Source organism: Neocloeon triangulifer, unplaced genomic scaffold (genome assembly GCF_031216515.1).
Source record: "Neocloeon triangulifer isolate White Clay Creek 2 clone unplaced genomic scaffold, ASM3121651v1 ptg000017l, whole genome shotgun sequence".
NCBI lineage: Eukaryota > Metazoa > Arthropoda > Insecta > Ephemeroptera > Baetidae > Neocloeon > Neocloeon triangulifer.
The window spans coordinates 2,755,327-2,779,190 of NW_026775559.1; the positions used below are offsets into that span (position 1 = coordinate 2,755,327).

At 35.4% G+C, this 23,864-nt stretch overlaps 1 protein-coding gene and 1 long non-coding RNA gene across 6 annotated transcripts in view; both read right to left on the reverse strand.

Annotated features, from left to right (window-relative positions):
• Positions 1 to 23,864, reverse strand: part of LOC132203778 (AT-rich interactive domain-containing protein 3A-like) — a 94,054-nt gene that overhangs the window by 48,495 nt on the left and 21,695 nt on the right. For 4 of the 5 annotated variants that reach the window (XM_059631796.1, XM_059631795.1, XM_059631794.1 and 1 more), the window contains exons 2-3: positions 13,528 to 13,677; positions 8,916 to 9,305 (exon numbers count right to left, since the gene is read on the reverse strand). In XM_059631796.1, coding sequence (XP_059487779.1) covers positions 8,916 to 9,305; positions 13,528 to 13,677 — 540 coding nt within the window. The remainder of the gene's footprint in view (positions 1 to 8,915; positions 9,306 to 13,527; positions 13,678 to 23,864) is intronic. The other variant, XM_059631793.1, reaches the window with a different exon arrangement.
• LOC132203411 (uncharacterized) lies at positions 17,978 to 19,577 on the reverse strand. The gene is made up of 3 exons (XR_009442438.1): positions 19,055 to 19,577; positions 18,803 to 18,922; positions 17,978 to 18,734 (listed from the first exon to the last, which is right to left on the reverse strand). It is a non-coding gene; the product is annotated as an uncharacterized LOC132203411 (long non-coding RNA).

The following is a 23,864-nucleotide window of genomic DNA, read 5'->3' on the forward strand; positions in this document are numbered from 1 at the left end:
TCGGTCGGCGAACGTCTTCGTAAATGATGCCGCGCTCGGATAAACAGAGCGCAGAAGGCCCAGCTTTGTTTTTTACCCGCACGCCTCAAAGAACACCCCCGCTCACACACTCGCCGATCTGTCCGATTTCATTCATAAACTTTTGTTTTTGTGCGTGTGGCCACATCAAGAAGAAGAAGAAGAACAAAAATTAAAGTGCTACTTTTCTGACTGAATCTGTGTCTAGATCAATTTAACTTTGAAAGTTTAAAGGAAAAAAATCGTTGAAGTTTAAAAGTAAATAATAAAGATATTAAAAAAATCAAAGTTTTAATTAAAAATCAATTTACAAAATAAAAAGCCAACTAAAAAATTTAACTCTTTTACTTGTTTCCAGAATTAATCTGTTATTCTTTTAAAGATGTAATTTATTAAAAATCATTCCATCTGTTTTAACTTTTAAAAATTTTAATATTTTTTGCTCTAAATTGTACATATAATTCTCTCAATTGATTTTATTTTTTATTTCTTATACTTATGACGATCACAATCAGAAATTATTTGCTTATTTAGGAAATCTCTTTCAAGAGCACAAGCATTCTATGAATATTTATTATTTTTTTATTTAATTAATTTGATTTGATTATTATATTCATTAAGTCGGGAACTAGTACCTGTACATTTAATTGGGATATTTTTCAATAATTCCTTTCAAAATAGAGAGGCATTAGTGAAAAGTACCAGTAATTGAGCACATATTAATCATCTGCGTCGCGTCAAATGAATTTAAAAAATAGACGTATTTAGCAGTTTTACGCACTTTTAACACGGAGCTCATCCATTTACAATTTGGAGCTAATTAAGCACTCAATTGCAGAGATCGACGCAAAGATGATTTGTCGCGCAATGAGTGATGCTGCGGGGGTCGCGGGTCGCGGAAATTTCGAGGGCTGACGAGTAATAACGGCGGCGTAACAAGGCGATGAGCACCACGCAGCCACTCATTAGGGTTAATTTTAACTCTCACTCGAGCGGCGATGCATCTCTTTCTCGGCGTGCGCGTCTGCTGCTGCCTCTCTTTATGATATAAACATCACAACCCTTTAATGCGCGCCTTGATGATAATAAAACGAGCGAGGCGCGCCTTTCAACTTTACCGCCGCCGCCACCAAGTGCAGATGCAAATTCAATTTCACAGGCCAGATTAATCTCTCGGCAGAGCAAGAAGTTGAGTTACGCCTTTTTGTATGCCGTGATTACAAACTCTCTAACTGAGATATTGACAAAGGCGAGCCGCTCAAAATACATAAATAATATAATATAGAGTAGGTTGATGATTTTGTGCTCTGATGAAATTCAATCCGGCGCGATGCGTCATGATTTGATACCTTATCTGCTTGATTGAATTCGAGCCTGGACAAGAAATTTTTGGGCTTGTCCTACACGACGGATACGACTCAATTCATTCACGTGCCTAACAATAACGAGGTGGATGGGACCAATGCACAATTTTATATAAAAGTAGAAATTAATTTCATAAAAAATAAAACTTTGGTTAAAATGTGCTATTTATAGAAGTTATTTTAATTGCAAATTAAATTTAATAATGCAGAGCTCATTTCCAATTTCCCATATTAAATTCAATTCAAAGGACTCACTTAAAATTATAATAAAATTATTATCATAAATAAAAAAGAATCGAACGTTGGTATTTCCTCATTCGTTTTATAACCAATTGAAATAAAATATTAAAGCTACAGAAAAAAAAATTTTAGTTCTTAATTTAAAAATATATTATATTATGTCATAAGTTTTAATTTGTGATGTTGATGTTGTTGAATTAGCTTATTAAAAAGGTAATCGTACTGTAAAAATAATTATAATTCAATAGAAAAATGTTAAAAAATATTATATTTTACATTAATATGTAATTGCATAAAAATTTAATACATTAATTTAAATTTTTAAATATTATTTCAAATCCATTATAAGAACGTTCCATCAACAAAATCACTATTATTATTTTTTTTTTGCTTGTTAACAAATACTTTTTATTTCTCCCACAACCCCACCAGAAATTTTAATTGAATTTGAATCGATTTTTAACTTTTATTTAATATTAAGTAAAATTTGATTGGCACCTCTTGTAGTGTATCCACTCTCAAATTAGATCACACAATACATCGTGAGTTTCCTTTCGACGTTGGCATTATTAAGGACGCGCCGAGGTGTGCAAAAAGAGCGTGAAAAACGGCGTGGCCGCCACTCCGAATTACGAGGCAGTCGGGCTGATTGACTTGAATTATGAAAAATTAGCATGGCAAATCATCGCCATACGACGAAAAAATTAAGCGAGTGTATCAAATTTGACTTCTCTGGATGTCGCGGTGCCGCAGCGAGCGAGATCAAAAGCGCGAATCGCTCGCCGGCCGCAGCCAAATATTTACTCGCTATGTGCGAACATAACAACTGTCAGAGAGACCCGTATGATGTCTCACATGTGTTTAGGCCGCGTACGTACCAATGCCACTTTGATAGCCAATCCAAAATAAAACGTCGCGCGAAAAAAGTGGAGCCGCCGCCGGGACGACGACGCGCCGCGAGATTAATTCCCCTTCGTTATGATGAATTGCGCCACTTTTTAGCGCCCGTCGCGTGCAGCTGTAAAGGCTACGGGCGCCAGGGTCTAGAGGAAAGAAATCTCAACTAACTAAGAGCTCGTTTCATCACCGACTGACGTTCACATTGTTCAAATTATAGCTCAATCTCTTTGCGATTTGTAATGCTCTTGACCCTGGCTTGATTTTTTTAATCATTTTAAATGAACATTAAATTTTTAATTCCATTTTTTTTAATATCATAAAAAAAATACATGATGTGTCTATTGAATTTAAACTTGATCATTGTAGAAAAATATCAATAGCAAGATTTGCATTAGCTATAAAAATTTCTGAATTTGATTTTTTTTTTTCAGTTTAATAATCAGATAAATAAATTTTAATTTAAAAAATTTCTATTTTTGAAATTTATAACAGCTTTTAAATTATTACCTTAAGCAAAAAAAGTTTAATTCTCATGTATAAAATCAACAGGAAATTATCAAAACATCATTAACTATTCATCCTGTCGTTTAAGGCTGAATTTCAAGAAAGATAATTGGAAGAAAATTATAAATCATTGTAAAATGAAGTCTTTAATTTAAAAAAAAAATCCCTCCAGAGATAAAAAATAAAAAGGGGCAGATTTATATAATAAAAATTTAGATTTTGCTATATATATTATTTTATATGAATTTTTTTTTTGTTTCCTGAACAATTGAGATGGTCAGAATCTTTTCACAGGGTAGACTCCTAAAAAATTTTATTATTTTTAAAAAGAAAAAAATTAAATATTTTACAGAAACAGGAAAATCCGCACTTTTTATTTTTTAGATTTCTTATAAGAAAATTTTGAAGAACGTTTGTATGTCCTTCATATAAATATCTATTTTCTTTTGAAGAGCATCTTCATCAGTTTGACAATTGCCTAACATCATCTGTATTCTCCGTGTTGAATAAACATAAATAATGTCAACCCCCAGCATAATAGGGGTCAAATTTGGCTGAATGGTGCGGGGTCGACCCGCCGGCGTTAGAGTAAGAAAAGGTCGCTGCGGGTCCGGCACAAATAACAAACATCAACGCGATTCAAATGCATGAGCGAGGGGCCCGTGTGGGAAAATAGAAGTACATATTTGAATAATATAGAATAATTGCGATAAGATCGGCGCAAACAGCGGGATTTGGACTTAATATTTATAAATGGTAGAGCGGGAGAGAAAGATGACCACCCACCAGAGGGCTATCGCTGCGAATGATCAGTGCTGTCAATCTCTCTCATACGTTCTTTCAAAAGCACCACGCATTACCATAAGAAGGCGACGAACGTATGTAATATTCAATTTTGCTCCATTGTGCGCACGTCCGACAACGTCACACAAATATTTCAATAATATATTTCTTCTAAATAGAGACGAGACCTAGCAGATTCCATCTGGAGCGAAATAAATATTGAATTGCGGCTTTCTCGAAGATCGAGACGTGCGATTTATTTTTATTAAATGCTTGTGGAGAATTGAACGCCTCGCTTGGCACCGTGTGCCTGGGAGGGGCTTTGATACTGCGCCGCATCGTTTTATACGCAAGCGTCATTGTACCAATAAGAATCATCAAGAGCTGCATTATTGCCGCATCAAACTCCGCCTCTGGTGATTGCAATGGGAAGCAGCACAGATTTAACTCGAGCGTTTGAAGCGCCGACTTGAATGCGAATAATTTAATCATAAAAAAATTATCAAAATACGACTATAAATTTATCTGTAAAATTCAATGAAGGGCGATCCAAAAGTCTAATCTGGCCGGATATGCATTGATTTTTGAGCTAACAATTTCATTTTTAAAATGCTAAATTGACACATTCTTTTAAAATTTTCAATTTCCCAGCAGCAAATGAATTTATTTCTTATTAGGAACTTATTGTTCTCTAGAATGGTCATCAAATCGGGCCAGATGCTCACGGTTACACTCCTTTACACGTTATATACTGTGCATCTCCCATTCATCCCGGAGCGTGCACGTTTTTCTTTTTTTCTGAGAGAGCAGCGGGCGAGAATTCATCATGAACATACAAATAATCGTCCGGTTTGCGCTACGCCATAAATTGTTGAGCGCGAGGAGTCCCGCGTTGCCGAATGACATTAAAACACCCCGACCTTTTAATACCGGTATAAATAATAAATCCAATTAATCAACTTGACAGCCGGCCGGGAAATAAGGCACGCAATCTCGTGGGCGGCTTTAAATGCATCGCGTGGGCCGCAAATTATTTCTCTCTTGGACGTGCCGAGTTTCTCAAAAACAAATTATCAAAACATGCATGCAGAGAGAGACGAGGAATTCCGTTACTCCGGTTATTAGCACCCCCAGCTACCCCCGTTAGAGAGCTGGCCGGTCGGTCGACCGGCCGGCTTCCTGTCTATATAATGCATATCCAAATGAATTCGCCGCTCTTTTGCTCCTGAGCTCTGTCACTCGAAGATAAATCACCCCCTCGAAAACAAACATGTGAGCTCCAGACGCTCTCTCTTTCTCGATGCGCTTAGGGTGGCTTATTTTTATTGTAGCGCCTTTTCGCCAGCAGCATCTGGGACAAAAAATAATAATGCACCCCCGTCGCCACCCACCCCTCGCGGCAGATCAAATTGATTTCTCGGGGCGCCGACGAGAGAAAGAAAAAACGCCTCGGCTGCTCTTCTCGTTACATAAACATGCGCAGCGCACAGGATGACGGGCGAGGTTTTTTTCGTTTGCTTTACTTATGGAGAAGACAAGATTGAAATTTGAATTACACTGATAAGTGCCGGAGGAGCGTGTTCCCATAATTGAAATCAATATCTCATGCCTAATCCACATCAATAAATTCCTGTTTGGTCGCGCATTATTTATAGAGGCCGGGCGGGGAACTTTTTGTAATTGAATGTGCTAGAAAATCAAACCATGGCGGATTTTTTTGACACAATTTAACTTTCAATTATTCATAATAAATAAGCAGTATAATTCTCATGAAAATCATGGATTAAAGATTAAAAAATTCAAATTTAGTTTGATTTTATGATTTTCACATAATCCAGAATATATATGTAACATTATTTAAAACCAATTAATATTAAAAAAAAATCATAGAAAGAGATTAATTATGATTCCTTAAAAACAAATAAAAACTAATGATGATAAAAGATTAATAAATTATAAAATAATTAATTTTTATCGTAAAAACAAAGTAAATTTCATCTAAATATCTTAAATAAAATTTATAAATGATACTTTATAAAAATTAATAAGCTGTTTTAATTTTCACTATAATGCTATACAAAATTTAAAACAGAGAGGGGCTTCTGATTATTTGACACAAGTGTTGCAGGTCTCTAATTCCAAAATATGATCGAGAGTGAAGAAAATGATGTCATCTCACAATCCATCGAATCCATCTATCGCACTCAAGAGCTGAGAGTGACGAACAATATACATTCTTTCCGTCGCGTTATCAAGCGCCGCGAGAAATCATCGTCTCTCTCTCTTTTTCGTTTCACGATTGAATAAATAAAACAATGGGCCCATCTATTATTATTGCTTTTATATTCCGCACTCTCTCACCGGCGGGTCTCGATCGGCATTAATATTGGGCCAAAATTTGCAGCGTCATTGGATTGTCGAGACTTTATCGGGATGAGAGCGAACCTCCCGTGGCGGATCACCGAGAAGTGAAAGAAAGAGACGCGCGGGAATCGAAAAAATAAACAAGCTGCTTAACCAACAAATTATTAAAGTAAAGTGCTAGAAAAATATTTGTTTTTAAATTCTATGCCAATAATAAAATAAAAAATAGTGCACGAAATATATCAATTAATTCAAATAGGACTAGTTTAAAATTTACGAACAGAAATTTAATGGTCTGAGGATTTTTTTTTTAATTTGTCAAATTTATATATTGGGTGCGTTTTTTGTGCGTATCTCGCATGTGTTGGTGAAACGCATGTTGCGGTAGGTCTGGAATATTATTTTTCCTCTCTCACAGCATCTTCCTTCTCTTTTCCTTCTTCCAAGATCTGGAGCAGGACCTTCCTCAAACGTAAACAAAATCGGCTCTTTTCTTGCACATGCACGCTCCCCCTTTACGAATGTAAATAAAGGGCCATTTTCAAATTCCATCATCATCAGAGAAGCTGCAGCTTTATTAATGATCGCCGGGGCGTAACCCTAAAAATACACAACTGCGCACCCCCGAGCAGCCTCTCTAACTTCCACCCCGAATCTATATAATTAAAAGCGCGGTCTATTTTGGGCTCCTTTTCGGAGGGGTGCGATTATTAATTGAGTTCTGTTTCGGCTTAAACAGCGTTAAATGGCGTCTCTCGGAAAACATTCGATAAAACCGAGCGCAGCTTCTTCTTCTTTCAACGCCCTCTCGAAACAAAGTTGCAGTTTTAATGTGAAACTCCAGCTCTTTCAAAACCCTTCCTCCCTTCATAAACCTTTCAAGCAGCGCGAAAAGAGACGCGCGCTCGATACATAACTCAGCCTAATTGAAATCAGGCTTGTACGTAGTATGAGTATAGAACTGGCCCGGGGAAGTCGCGGGCGAAAAATAGCTTTCGCCAGCCTTGAAAGAGCGCGAGATGCAATTGAATGGCAAGCAGCTGGAGCCGAAATGATTTCAACTGCGTTTTAATTTAAAATATCGAGAATGAGGAATTCCCAAAAAAAAAGGAGGCTACAAATGCAGTAAAAAGGATATTAAATAGAGCTGCTTCCAAGCTTTTCATTCGGCGTGATCTAATAAAAACTTTTATTGCGTCACATATTTTTATCAGATTAAAATAAAATTTTTGAGCGAACTTAAAAATTGAAGAAATTTCTTTTGGAAAACCCGTTCTAACGATTTTATAAATTTGTGTATTTCAAGAAACAAAATAATATTTTGTTACCTCTTCTACCTTGAAAAAATGCTAATTAAGTTTGATTAGTTTAAGTACAGACTGATGTAACGTGCTGCAATTTCACGCTGATTGGATTGGAAACTTGATTGGCATCAAATTAATTTGAATAAAAAATCCAAGTGCCGGATGTAATCACTAGGCCGACGTACACGCGAATCCATTCGTCAATCAAGGCCGCCACAGAACATTTTGTATATAATTGGGAATTCGCACTACTGGCGCATGTACGTGTACATCCACGGCAGCACGTCTCATTTCTTGAGCAGCAGCACCGAGTAATGATTATCATTATTATCCGCAAGAATAAGAAGAATCGCGCCACTTGCGTGACCGCGCAAATATGGCGCGGGTAAAATTATATTCTGTACAAATATAATTTGTATCTCGGGCTGTGTGTCTGCGCGTCGTTTCTCGCTCATTAGACCGGTAAAAATATGTTCGAGTCCCCTTTCGATCCCTCCTGACTTCTGCAGCGGAGAGTGAAGAATTAATTCGGTCGTGATGTTTGAAGTTTGCTTTTTAATAATGATATCATTGGGACGCTAATAAAGGGCCTCTTCTGTGTCTTGCGAGCTTATTAAAAGATATGATTCGCCACATTTTGGCGGCGACCTCCCGACCTCCGATCAATCGACAGGGCCCGTTACCTGCCGTATATTTTAAATCGAAATCAAACCGCCGGACTATTTTCGGAGTGCTGCCTCGGAAAACCCGCGAGTGCTTATCGGTGTAAACGTGGGAATTTTCATTAAATGTGTACATGCAGTTGATATATTTAATTAGGTGTGTGGGTTTATACCCACGATTATTTGTAAAACAAGACTACTTAATGCATTTATTCTGGTTTCACTTTTTATCAATGGGACGTCCCAAGGGTTTCCCCAAAATGAGACTTTGAATGAATAATTAAGTATGCCTTAGGCGCTGACATTAATAAATGTTATCAGTTTGATATGTCATTGTATTTAATTTTAATCAAGAGATTTGTTAAAGCACACCTTTCATTTATTTGAATTATTGCCAACAAATTCTCCCCTTTTTAAGAATAAATCTGTATATTTGATGCATGAATAAATTTTACATTTCAAAATATCCTCAGTTGAAGAAGTCTCTTTTTCAATAGCACGAGACAAAAAGTTTTATAGTCTCTATGCAATTTCCAATTTTAGAAGAAAAAAAATTCAAGATAATATGATATTAAAAAGAAAATTCAAACAATAAGATCTCATTTTTTCAATTTCTAGAATATTATCATTAGATCAAAATTTCTCTAGCTAGTTAAGGTTAAATTAGAATAATTCGATATTTTAATTTTCAAGCGATATGTGATTTCTGAAACAATAAAAAAATTGAAATGCAACCGGAAGCTCGAGCGAAAATTTCTATGAGGAGCTCTACTTGCCTGACGCACCTGTTTGAACTGCTCCTCGAAGCTCCAGGTCTGCTGGGAGGAGGACGACGACTCGGATGAGTGCGAAGAGGCCGACGAAATTGAGTTCTGCAGGGCCGAGGTCGGAAAGGCGGCCGCGGCCGCCGCGAGAGCGTGGTGCTGACTGAGGGGCGGTGGGGCCCCGCCAGGGTGCGAGAACATGGGCACCGGGGGCGGCACCATGGAAGCGGCCAACGAGAGCATGGGGTCGCGCGGCCCCTGCGAGAGGCCCGGGGGCGGCGACCCACCCTGTTGGGCGGCGGCCGCCGCCGCGGCCGCGGCGATTTGCTCCAGGTGTTGACGCTGCATTTCGCGCATCTCCTTGTGCGCCTTTTCCAGCTGCTCGCGCGTCGCCTCCATCTCCTAGAAAACAAAATAAACACGTAAATTAATTATTTTTATTAATTTTAAAAATCTACCAAAATCAAGGCTTTATATTTTTATTTTCATTCTCTCTCATTGATTATAATTTCTTTGCTTTTGGATGAGTTCTGTGTGGGCAACCTTGTCCATTATATAAGCTCAAGAAAGTTAAAGCAATTGAAGGATACAACGTTTCTTGCACAGTTTCAGTACAACCACTTAAAAACTTTTTAAAAATTAACGTTTAGAAAAGCTCCCAATAAAAAATGTAAATCACCACACATATTGAAAAAATAAAAGTATTAAGGCAAAGCGAATTTGTATCAATTGAGATTTTCCAAATTATAATACATTAAAAATTTAAATTATCTTATAAATACAATTTCCATTAATTATTTCCAATTCATTGAAGTCATATTATAGCAATGAGAAATGCATAAAAGCAGATGTGATTACATTCTAATGTTTTTTAATACATTGAAACGCAAAAAATATAAAATAATTTATTGTAATGATTTCTTTATTACAAGATAATGAACGCAGAATTAATTAGTTTTAAGATTTTTGCTGAATTAATAAACAAATATGTATAAAATTAATGTATACTAAGAAATTTATTTTAAAAAGTCTTTAATTAATAAGTGGAGTCAAAAAATAATATTAGTAAAAAATGTTAATACTATTTTACTCAGGTAACTTAGTTTTGAAAAAGCGGCATCCAATAAGCTTTTCTACACTTTGCTGTGAAATTCACTCCACTCTGATGCACGAAAAGACTTAAACACAAACTACACAAATCACAAGGACGGTCTACATTGAAGTGCAGCGAGCATAATTAATATCGAATGGTCACAGGTGCGAGTGCAGTTCGCTGAGAGGAGGTGGAAATGGAAGTGTATTTAATTGTACATGCGTGCATGCTGATTAAAAGCAGTTACCCTTGAATTTTGAATCTAAATTCGCGGAATGTCACTGGTGACAAAAAATTCATTTCCCCTTGGATTGATGACCAAAAAACAGCACAATTTAAAAACATTACATTTTATCTGTTAATAATTTTCCGCAGTTAAAATCAATTGTAATTTCAAAATGCACGCAAGTGAAACAAATAATTGTTTTCGTTATCAGTTCGAGGAAAATGTGAGGAATAAAATCCAACAACGCCGGCTGCGATGTTTATTAAAGTAAAGAGTAATGAATTATTATAAAGGAAAGCCATAAACACGAGGCGACAGGAAATTACATCAAACAATAAAACTCTTGAGCGAAGGAGGGCGCAGTCTTTGAGTTAATACTCTACTTGTTATTACATAAACAATTCTGCCAATGCATTGTTGTTGCGCTCGGTAGTAAAAATTGCACTATTAAACGCATTATTATTCAAATTAGCCGCATGCACCGGCTCGAAATGTATTATTACTCCGACGTAATAAAATTATTGCAACCTAAAATAATATATCTCATAAAAAAAAGAGTGCAGTCGGCGCGATTAATGCCCCGTGGGTGTGTTTGTGGTGGCGGATAAAAAAGGCAATAAAACAGCAGCCGCGTTTCACGTTTCCCCGCGTGCTTCTCTCGATTTTTTTTCTCTTCATTCTCATTAATTACGTGTGCCTTACTAATAACAAAAAAAGCACGCTGCCTGAATTCTGCGAAGCCAATTCGAGGAGCAGCGAGACGGTCGTGCGAATCGTCAGCCCCGAATTTCCTCTCGTATTTTTATAATTAATCACCTCGGGTGGGACTTTTTATGGGAAATATTTATATAAATTGATTAATGCGAAGCGGGTACAGTTATTATTTGCGTCGTGATCCGCGTTTGTTTGTGCCATGGGAATCCGCGCTTTGGCGGAAATCATGATGAGTGCACACGTCCGCGGCCAACAAACTCGCAGATCGATCGGCTGATTCGCGAATATTGATGCGACCAAATCGTTACTCAGCAATAAATTTGTACAATAATGAACGAGCTTATAAAATAAAATAAAGCCATCCATAAAATCAAATGTACTGCTGAATATATTATAAAATTTATTTTGAACTTTTAGCTGCATCCTATTATGATACATTATTACTTTATAAAAAATTTAAATGAATATTTTCCATATTTTCTGTTCAAACATTTTTTTTAATGATTAATTTATTATTTATATTTTCAGTATTTTGCAGTTGATATTGATAAGGCACATAGAAAAAAGCCCTACATACCACTGCAGTAGCATTTAGTTTATGAAGATATTAAAATATCATTAATCCAATAGGATGGTTGCATTTAATTTACAATTTCTTATTAGTATATTACTTTAAAATTTATAATTCTTTTAAATCACGTATATTATATAAAGCTGTACTAAACTATAATGTGTGGATTTTTATAAATATAAAAAAAAATTGTAATTTTCTACCGCGCACTTTTCTTTGTTCTTCTATCTTTATTTTTGTAAACTGAAAAATTGATCATTTTTTTAATGATGTGCTCAGAATGTTGATATATTAATAAAATTATCTAGATTCTCCAACTGGATTATATAGTTTAACTACAATTAGCTTTTTCTGAAGTTGAACTAATACCCAAACCTAATAATATAATATGCATCTGACAGCCATATTTGTGCTTGGAGAGAAAAAAATTAGACAATTGATGCCAGCTAAAATTGTGAATGTCGCCGAACGGGAGTCGTGTCATAATAAATGTATCATTTATGCTCCGCAGGCTAATTTTCCGCGAGATGAAACAAACGTATATACGCGTTTTTACACACAAATATAATGAGCAGAGCAGCAGTAGCAACAAATGTATAATTGCTTTACAGCACATTATTTTATACGAAATAACCGGCAATGCCTTTAATTTCCTCATTTCGTATTGGCCTGGGGTATCCGCGCGATATAATTTTATACAACTTTAGCAAAAGGCATGCATGCAATCCACTTATTAAAAAATACTACGCTATCCGCCAAGCAGAAGAAGTAAACAGCCGCGCTTCAGAGGAGGGGGAAACCGCGGTCAGACAGACACACAGACACGCAACTCTTTATATCATTTTTATATTGGCGTGCCATCAGCTTGTAATTGTGCCCATTTAGATATCAAAAAATACCAGTAGCACTTTATAATAAAAGATAATCGCTTCCATATAACTTTTGTGTGTGTGTCGAGGCAACACCAGTAGCCGCGGCTTCTTCGTGCAAAAAAAAACTCCAAGTCGAGGGCTCAATTCAGGTAGCAGCTCACTCGTTTTTTCTTCTTTCTTTCAGCCTCTTTTCGCGCGATTGCGTGTCGTGTGTGGCCCCACACTGGCTGCATTAGGCGGTATTTTTCTCTTTAGATATTTATTGATTGGTTTTCCAATCTATTCCGATCATCTCGCGTCGGAGCGACGTAATTGCCTTTCGCATGCCATTCGCGCGGCAATTATGCAAATATTGTCACATTTCTCGGAATCCGACCGAGACGGTGATTATCTGTGGAAATTTTTTATATTTGTTCCCAGATGATATACGTAAAGTTCATGACGGTTGGGGTATTTAAAAATTCGAGTACTGAGCGATTCGTCGGCATCACGAATCTTGGCTGCCGGCGAGAATTATGAAAATCGCTGCGTATTGCATTCAAGAGGCTAAAAGTAAAATATTAATAAAGAGGCTTTTTTAAGGAGGAATTAACCGTTTGAGACCTGCTGCGTCGCACTTAAAAAGTGAGCTTCACGATTGTGACACAGTGTGATAGTGAAACTTTGTAGGAGGACATAAACAGTCCTAGTTTAGTGCAGTGAAAAAATTTGATATAATTTTCTATTTCGTGTAATTAACTTTTTTAAATATTATGTAAATATTGTCCATGTTGAATGGTTGTTTAAATTAACGCTCTAAACCTTAAATATATTAAATATTTTACATGAATATTTCAAGAGAGAAAATAAAAATCTATTCCCATTTGAAAACGGAATAAACTTTATAGTGATAGTTCATGAAGTATCTAGTCATACGCTATGTTTTATTTTTTAAATTTTAAAATTAATGTACATTTTCAATTGCCATATTCTGCCTATCTACAAGATTTCTGCGTTATTCTAAAATTTGCAAATTTTCACCAGTATCATTCAGCATATTTATATAAAATTACAAAAAAATCACTTTAAATTGTAATTTGTTTTAATGATATTATATTAAAGAGTCCTTGCTTTTTTGGCATTAAAAAAAATGCAATTGTTCATCTTACCTGTTGTTTGAGTTTGGCCAGCAGCTCGACTGGCGGAGGCGAAGGGCGGCCCTGCATGCCGTTCATGCCCCTGGGGTGAACACCCTCTTCGCCGCTGATCTCCTCCTCCTCCTCGGGCATCAGTTCGGCGTCGCTCAACTCATTATTGGACTGCAACATAATCAATTGCACGTCAGGCATTCGTCCGTAAAATGTAGAATTAATTTTATTTTCAATCCGGAAAACTAAGAAAGGCTACTTCTGCTTGCGCCCTTTGAAACGAAATAAGGCTGCCACAGAAAAATTGAAAATTTATCAAAATAAACGTGATAGCGACGCATACACTGCATTATCAGTAAGGCCAACATTTAATGACCCCTCTGAATTTCGTGCTATTATTTTATAAGAAGCGGGGGACATACTGATAAAAATTAATATGTTTTTAATTATGTAGGCTTGAGGTGGCGTTCTGGGAAATTGAGGAAAACTCGAAATTGAAGAAAAGGCGCGAGTGGGATGGGCGGTGGAGGAGCAGAGGCGCTTCGGCGTTTTCAATCAATGCGATCATTTGTCAATGTCTCTCCGGCGTTCACTTTGATAAACACACATACAAACGATCCTCGTTCTCTCGCTTCTGTTTCTCATTTCTGCCGGCATTTGAATAATGCTCCCGTTTACCATCATTAATATTATCGGCAAGGCACCGAATTTAATTACATTTTCACCGCAACGTGGGAATTATTGATGATCCGCGCGCTCCTCCGCCTCTCGCTGCTGCCAGCCTAGCGAGGGTAAATTTAGCGTCGAAATGAATGAAAGTGGCGGCGAGAGGAATTCGAGCTGCACGGCGCGGTAATTGATGGCGGAAAAGTGACAAAACAAGCGTACCAAATCGATAAGTTAACTCGTTTAATAAACAGCACTCAACGAGTGAAGACAAGTACGTCCAACACTTGAATTAATCTTTCTTATACAATTAAGTCGGAAAATAAATTGTAAAAATGAAAGGATTCAATACAAAAGGTGTTGGCAATTAAAAAAACTTTCTATAGCATTCTAAGCAATTTTGAGTCTTTTATTTTACTTTCCATTTTGTAGTATTTAAATTTTAGTCAAATATCGACGGTGTTTGAAATATTTCATTTAGAAACTTTCAAGCAAATTACTTTTTTAAACTAAAAATTTTTAAAAGCATGCAAAGTTTTCTTTATAAATCAGTTCTGTCGTAGATTTTAAAAGGTAAATGAAATAACAAAATTACAAATTTTATTTATAAGTTAGAAATAATAATAATAAAAAAAAATGACTAGTAAGAACTGTAGCTGAATATTACAATATTAGAAATGACTTGTTACTTTTTCGACCAAAATTTTATCTCAAAAAGTATAGCTTTGGACAATTTTTTGCTCTTTTTTTTATAAAAATGAACAAATGTTAAAAATTAATTATTTTTAATTACAGTGATACTCAGCTTTATGTCATTTTCCTTGCAATTTTAAATGGGACAATTCTTTCGCAAATTAGATTTTTTAATTTTATAATAAATTCAGCAAAGCTAGAGAGTCCGCTAACAACCCAGGCCGCGTCGCAGTCACTCGCAATTACACATATTTTCGTTTCATCAACGCCCAAAATAAATGCGAATTTCAATTTGCAGTCCCACACGCAAAGCGGCTAACGTCACGAAACAAAACACACCTTAATTCAAGAGCCAGCTAGAGAATCAACGGCCCCATTCTTCAAACCGTTTGACAAGCACACGTGTGTTCGAGTTTGATTGCGTTATTCAGTTTGATTGAATTTGCATATCAAATTGAACCCCCAATAAATATCAGGTGCTCTCGAATGAAGCGCGAGGCGCCATAAAAAAATATAAGGCATGAATGGGCCAGCCGTGCAGCGAAAAGCGTGAGATGCGAAACGAATAATAATCTCCACTGGTCATCCAACTACTTGTAAACAAAAGGGTGTGGTGCCTGATTGTAAAATAAAAATCCATAAAAAATATCAATAATTGTAATTTTGTAAATATGAGAAACATAAATCAATTATGTTATTTATGCACTATTTGATTATTTAATATTCCAAACGCTTAATAATATAAATTAAAAAATAAAGTTTTCTTTTTTCATACCAATCCCTTTACATTCTCAATTTATACTCTCTCACATATAAAATTTCACTTTGAAATGGAAGTTGTTGACGACATGTAGAAAAAAATTAATATTAAATCAATCAAATATTCATATTTTAATTTTCCAGAAAAAAAAATTAATATGAATATTTTTTTTAAAATAAAATCTCAAATTTTCACCCGATAATGTTAAAAATGCAGTTGATTAAAAATTAAAATATTTGCTTATTTATGCTACCCACAGCAGTTAAACATTTCTTGAACGTGGTCTGGGAACAATGGCCGTACAAATGTCCATGTATTTATGTATTTGTGTACGATACCGACTGACAGGCCGTGTAGGACCAGCTATTAGCGTGGACCAGTCAAATAATATCACGAGCGTGATCAGAATCACCTGCAGAGAAGAGCAGGCAGGCGTGTCCGCCGCGTATCACTTCTTCTCTGCTCTCGCAACGAAATTATCCGGTGCCATCAATAACACCTCTCGTCTCACCTCTCGACGAAATCAGCCCGACAATGCAGCGGGAGGCACACAAACATAATGCCGAATAAAAATTTATACACATACATTGTGCTCGGGCTGATCCATCAAAAGACAATATTAGTTTTTGTTTTTACAACGCCAACAAACACCACAGTCATCCTCGGGACCCCCCAGTCGAATCTTATTTTTGCCCGTTTGTTCAATCTGGGGTACATAAACATCCACCCAATGTAATTCACGCGTGTTATTATAATTAAATCATGTACTGCTTATTTATCATTCGTGAATGTAACGTAAGAATATTCTTCCCTCTTTGGTAAATTCAAATGTTTCTCACATTTAAGTTCCCAGAACGGATGCAAATTGTGACAGCTATTAAAAAAATATCCAATTGCTTACAATCTACGAGAAGGTTCATCGAAATGAACCATTCCTCATTGGAGAGTTTTGCGAGGCTTCATTGTATAATCTGCTTGTGTTTATATTTATAGAAAAAATTTAAAAGTTATGAATTGCACTCCCATTCTTGCTCTATTTAATTAAGTGTCAAAATTAATGCCCAAATTAAATTGTAAATTTAAAATAATGCTAGTTGGAAACTATTTTTTCTTAAAATTTAGGATATTTTAACTTTTTATTAAATTATTCTGACAAAATTTACCTCTATTTCAATTTTTAATAAATTAAAGTAAAAATACCCATGTTAGAAAAACGGCTCATCGAGGAATGGCCCAGTTTAAATCCAACAAATTTTCTCACCATACTATTTTTGCATTTTTATTATTCTCTCTATTTCTCGACTGTAAAAGGAATTTTGCACACATACATTTATTCATATATTCAAGCAAACACGTTCGATCAAAATTCACTCACGAAAAATCACCAAAAAGACAATCAATCCGGGTTGTGCGAATAAAATCGTGACTCGGCGTCGTCGCGGCACACAAACATTCAATCGAATTCAAAGTACCAGTGCAATTTCTGAATCTCGTTTTTATTGCCGTGTTTGTTCTCTCGCACGTCATTCCTAATTCTTCTTATTCGGGGTCACGACAAATTTGGCCCATGTAAACCAGGGCCGTCTTAAAACGGTCTCATTGTAACTAAATGAAGTCCAATTAAATAATATTCAATTCAAAAATTCCAAGCTGTACATCTCATTGTCAGACCGGAATAAATTATTCAATTTTCAACATTTGCTGAAAGAAGTTAATTTAGAAGGGTTTTTTCAATTGCATACAATTTAGATGCTTTTAAATGATGTTAAATAAAGATTATTCTCTTTTTTCTAGTACGAAATAAAATAATATGTTATTATTTAAAAATCAGCAAACGAATCTTTTCAAGTGTTTTACTTTGACTTCACTATAAGTTTTAATTTTTCTAAGATTCCTAGTTTAAGCTTCTTAAAAAAATTAGCTTTGCAAACATAGGATCGTTTTTCCTGTTTTGAAATCAAACGTCTCAATCGCTGCTTCCTCTCAAGATCGATTCCCAGACGGTTCCGTGAACCGCGACTTGAAATCCACATGAGATATAAAATCGCAAAGGGGGGTCCGGCCGCGGATCAGACAAGATTTTCGTGTCCTTTTCCTCCTGCTTTATCAGCGATAACCTTTATTAGATAGCGCGTCACCCTCGCTGATGCATGCGCGGCGCTCATGACACTCGATTTGTCATTCCAAATTAAGTGCCGGGATAAATCAATAACACGACTAGGCGGCGGAATAACATGCACGACGAGGGCGAGCGAAGAATGCGCCCGGGGAATTTGATTATGTAAATAACACGGCGGCGGCCAACTTGTTGCCGCACCAACAATTTATACACACAGAAAAATTTTCACTAGGTTCTAGTTGTATTTACTAGAATAATCTTGTTAAAAGTGCCTCAGGTCCTGAGGTTAGTTATTTTTACAAGGTATGGGCTAGTAAAATGATTTTTACTAGGTTACCTTGTTAAATTCACTAGGCATTTAAAAGCTGGATTTGTACTCCATTTACCTTGTACTTTCAACTGACCATACCTTGTTAAATTTACTAGACAAAAACGGAGCTGGCTTTTACTAGGTAGGTTTGTTGGATTTACTTTCCTCCGTTTGTTACTTTTTACTAGGTTTCATTTGTTGCTTTTACTATTTTTGATCAGTATTTTTTACAAGTTGGGAATGTTCTTGGTACAGAGTAAAATAAGTTGTATTTTGTACATTAAATTTTTATTTATTGCAGTTTGTCACATAAAATAAAATACAAAATAATTTTTAGCAATTTACACATACATGTAAAAAAATCATTCAACGCTCAAAAAATTTAAGATATTTTAGTAAAGCATTTATGTGATTTGAGTGTTGAATGGTAGAAAAAAACTAACAAAAAACAAAAGTTGTAAGAAGGGTTCTTGTACTTATCAAAATAGTTGCACTTGCGTCTTGCGTGGGAGGATTCAGATGTCCAGAGTCTAGGTGGTGTCCAGTCTACGCGATTAAATGCTGTCAAAGGTCAATCTCTTCTGACGGCTAGGGTATTGCCCTGGTGGTCACGTTTTTGGTGTATTCAAACATTTATCCTTTAAGAGCTCTTGTCAATTTTCAGCACAAAAATGCTTATCCTGCGAACAAATATGTAGAGAAATATTTAGTTGGTCACATTTTTAATAGATTATTGCAGAATATTTACCTTGAATTCTTTCTTGGTTTCAAAATCTTGTTTCAATTTAATCGGCGGAATGCAAGTCCAAAATTACCAAACTCTCCTTAAAACTGGCTTATTTCCAACGACGTCAGCTTTAGGCCACTGCTGAAATTTTAAAAGAGCGATTAAATATTTTGAATACGGTATGGCCAAGCTAAAAGTTTGCTTCTCCATAAAATTGGAGATTGGAGACAATTTCACACACACTGCAGAAAATATCCCAGTAAATTTATTTACCTTGATATGCCAGTGCATTGTCAGATGTTAAATTTTCCTCCAGACAGCCAGAATCACATCCAAAACGGAAATTAAACTGAAATTAGTCAAAAAGCGACGCAGAAACGTGCACACGGTTTGTGTTTTTCCAAGGAAATGATGGCGACTCGGTCCGCGCGCCGAGACGCCGCGCACCTTGTTACTAGGAAGATTTGTTAAAGTTACAATGTATCTAGTAAATTCCACAAGGTAGCTTAGTAAAAGTTGTAACGAACTTTTTAAAACGTTGCAAGTTCATCAACCAGACCAAACCAGACACTCATCATACAAATACAAACTCGGTATAAAGAGTTCATTTGAAAGTTGCAAATTTTGACAAAAACGTTTTTCATTTTTTATTTCAATTTTATTTTTAGATCACGATATAATAACTCATTAGGTCAAGAATCTCAATTATTGCCAAATAAATAATTTTTTTGAAAGTTTGCACCTTTGGAAGTAAAATAATAATAGTAAATAATACAAAGGGTCTAAAAAAATTGAATTTTTGAAATAGTACGGAATTTTTTATATAAGCAAAAATAACTTCATTTGACCATTTATTACGGAGAAACATAACATTTATTAAGAAAATATTTTTTTAATTTTTTTCTGCTGCTAGTTTAATCATGAGAAAAATATCAATTTAAAATTACAATAATTTTTTAAATAATTCAGAATGAAAAGAGTTGGAAGTGCTAATTATATTTTAAATAAAAAAATATTTAATTATCTGCAATGACAAAAATAAAATGTTCCCGCTCATAAAAATTCAAAATCTACAGGAAGGTTTGTTGATTTTACTAGTCTACTTTGTGGAATCAACTCGTAGAAGTCTTGGTTACAATGCCGTGTTTGTTAAAAGTACAAGGTATTGAAATGTAAAAGTACATCTAACAATGTTCTCTGTGAAAGTTACTGCTCAAAAATTGTTACACTTGCAATTTTCAACTTGTAAAATTAACTAAACTCTAGCCTAGTAAAATTAACTAGTCGTTATCTTGCGCCTTGAACAAGTTAACTCTGCGCATTTTACAAGGTAGAATAGTTACTGCCCAGTTGTGCCCACTGTCACTGGGCTACCTAGTTAAATTTACTAAGTTACCATGCTGGATAATTTTACTAGGCACGAGCTTGTTGCTTTTACTATCCGCCTCGTATAAATAACATATTTCATGTAGTTAAATTTACAATCACCTAGTTAGATTTGAGTTAACTAGGCAAACCTGGTATTTATTTTTCTCCGTGTATAAATATATATTTACTTATTCCACGTGTGTCGGAGAGATGGCGATAACCCTTTAAATAATAATAATGGTGTGTGCGTGCTCGACTCATTCAATGTAAATCGAGACATTTATTACGAGCATTAGGGCCGCGACATCACACTACTTTGTGCGACCAAAAAATCGTGCGCGTTACAATATGCATTGTGTGTTTTGAACTCAAACGAGCGAGCGCTGCTTTGATATTAAGTGCCAGGCGCGACAAGCGACACATCTATGATAATGTGATGTTCACCTTGTGTATTTGAACGGTTCAATTTTGGAGAAAGACTCTTCAGAGAGCGGAATATTGGTTAAATAACAAAATTAAATTTGAACTTGATTATACAATAAAATTTTGAGTATGTTTTTCACTTAGAATATTCTTTGATAGGAAGCTAAATTTTATACGAAAATTTTATTTTATTGATGAAAACTGGCCCTTATGGAGCAAAAGAAAACTTATTAATTAGATTTATCCTAATAAAGAGAAATTAAATATAAAAAGTAAAATGAATTGAAATGGTAAAATTTCCTTTTTTTTAAGGAGTAAATAAATAATGTGGTTTTTTCTATATTTTTATCTTTAAACCGGAGCTATTTCAGATCAATGTAAAGTAGACAAGCTAAAGGAAAATTAAACTAAAATATATCTTCTTGGGTTTCTGAACTTCAAAACTCTTCAAATCCAGTCCCATGAGCTGAAATATTAACTTATTCTAGTGGCACCAAATGAAACCACACCGGGGTCAAGTTGTGTACACCGCCGTAGTCATTTCATTACGCAGTCACAAAGTGGCATAATAAAAAGTCGGCGTGTTTGTACGCGGACAATGAGAATGATTAAAACGTCTCCGCAGCGAGCATCAAAGAGCGAGAGACAACTTTATTATGTCCGCGTGACACTCGAGAGAAATCTCATTCACTAGAGGCGCGCGGGGAGAAAAGAAAACTTGGTAAGTAATCGTGATTAATTCTCGCGGTGTCGACCCGCGTTTGTATAAATGATTATGATATAAAATTGTTGCTGCCTCTGCATTTATAATAATAAATATAAAGTGCTGCTCCCTTCAAAATGGGTTTTTGTTCAATTTGAAAAATTGCCTAAGATGAAAAGCAGTTGCGTGTTAAAGAGAATTAAATAAAATTGAAAATGAAAAATCAGACAGCTTCTTTGGCTTCTGTGGGAAAGCTGTGTCTGGAATGCAAAATTAAATTAAATATCAAGGATATTGTTGAGATCAGTTGAGATAAAAAAGTTTATATTAAACTTGAAAAATGTGAAACATTAAATAAAGTGATTAAAAATTACCTTTTTCAGCAGTTCTTATAAAAAGATTTGACAGCAAATTTTTATGCAAAAATCAGAGAAACATAAAATTAAATTGTGCATTCTAAACAATTAAATCTCTTATTTCTAATAGTAGGAAAACAATCACACCTTGAAAATTGTTGATTTCAAGTGTAAGAATAAAATCGGAGCAAATCAAAGGCACGAGCCGCAGGGTGTATTCAATAATAGAAATATTTATTTAGAGTCGGTGTCTGCGCGAGTTCCTTTGACATCCGAGGATAAATATTACGCCATGCCCCTGTATATCTGTTGCGGCACAAAGAAAACTTCACTCGCCCTCTTCTTTTTTTCCAACTTGTGTGCCGAGGGTTGAAAAGGTGAATGGAGAGGGCAGGTGCGCGTAACCTGTGACACGGGGCACATGCCACGCTGCGAGCACAAAGGGCCGCGAATATAGCATAAAAAAACGTTTCTCTCTGATTCATATCAGGTGGAATGCGACGCGAGAGAGGCGCTAAATTTCTCTTGAAAAACAAATAATGTGTAATATCACGTCTGCTGGGTGGAATTTGTGGCTTTCCAGGTGATTACAAGGGACGGCTACTGTGCGGCGATAAAGCAAAGTGACTCACACGCCAAGGACCGTTGGCTTTTATTTTGTTTGTTTTTTGTTTTGGGGATTAATTTTTGCGTATTAGCAACTTTGTTCAGGTTTATAAGGCGGACATTCAAATTAATGGGTAAGTTTTGGCTACGGTCCAGACTTTTTTGAGCCAAAATCTCTGCTGAAAAATTTCTAACAAGGTCTGGTGTGGCTTATAATTCACAGTGTAAACAAAATCAAAATTCATTGGTTTAAGGCGGCAAAATCTTTAAAAATTCAAGCAAATTTCTTTTAAATATTTAGATTGAAAGACGAACATGATATTTAATTTGAGGAAAAATTATAATCTTTTTTTCTGGTGAATACTACGTTTTTTTTTAATTTAAAACCAATGATTTTAAATTTATTCTCTTTAATTAAAGTCTAATTTAAAATTTGTCACTTCGAGCCAAATTTAGATGTTAGCAGAAATTTTTCACTTCTTGTCTCCGGTACTTTTTTTGAACAGTGTGTTGTATTATTAGAATTGGTAAAGGTAGATTCTTCTTCTAATAATAATATGGAGCAGGCTAATGAGCTTTTAATGACAGCCGGAGATTAATGTGTGTTTCGAACGGGCACCAAAAATAAAAGGAACGGCACTCGTGCTCGCAACGCAGATATCTTACACTTCTTATATTGAAAATAAATTATTTCTTCGCGGCAGAGCAGAAAGACGTCAAAGCGGAGAACGACCGGCCCAAATTTTCTTTGGTAATCAGCGCCAAAAGTGATTCTCTTTTGGGAGCTGCCAAGCGATTGCGATGCTAGATGAAGTTTGCCGCAATCACAACACAAAATCATATAAATTCACTAATGCAATAAGTCACATAATGATAATTAAATTAAGGAAATAATTCTCATATTATTCAATAAATTTTATTTCATAACTTTCCGCATAAATTCATACAGGTCTTATGAGTTAATGATTTATTGAAATCTTTCTATACAATTGTTCATCATGTAACATCATAATAAATAATTTTGTATTATTAAATATTTGTTTTAATAAATGAGTATTACTGGTTTACGATAAAATTAAAAGGCAATAAATAACAAAATATTTAATAAAAAAAAAATTAAAAATATAAATTAACGACAAAATAATTGCACTTAAATAATAATATTAAAAATAATGCCGCAAAATAATTTTTCATTTTTAAAGCTTTGTTAATAAAATCTTAATTTGATTCAATCATTAGAAAATGGTGATCTCTCTATTCTGGCTGCTGTCAAAGTGGCACTAGACGAGAGAACAATGATTTATCTCCGCGACGCAATTAATACTCACGAGAGAGGCAGCGAAGAGAGTGCTCGTTATTTTATGACATTGAATTTGGTTCGCGTCTCTCCACCGTCGCTTCTTCTTCTCTCATCGGCCGCCTCGATAAATGCACGTGTGGGTTTCTCAACAAGTTACTTTTAAAAGCGACAGCCAGGTCTTGCCAAATAATATCATTACGGCGGCACTCTTCAAATTATTGCACTTTGAGTGAGACGCAATTCTTCTCGGGAGATATAATATACATTATAATTGCAGCCGATTGCAGGCAGGACCATTGCGGTTTTAAATATGACTTGCGGAATGCA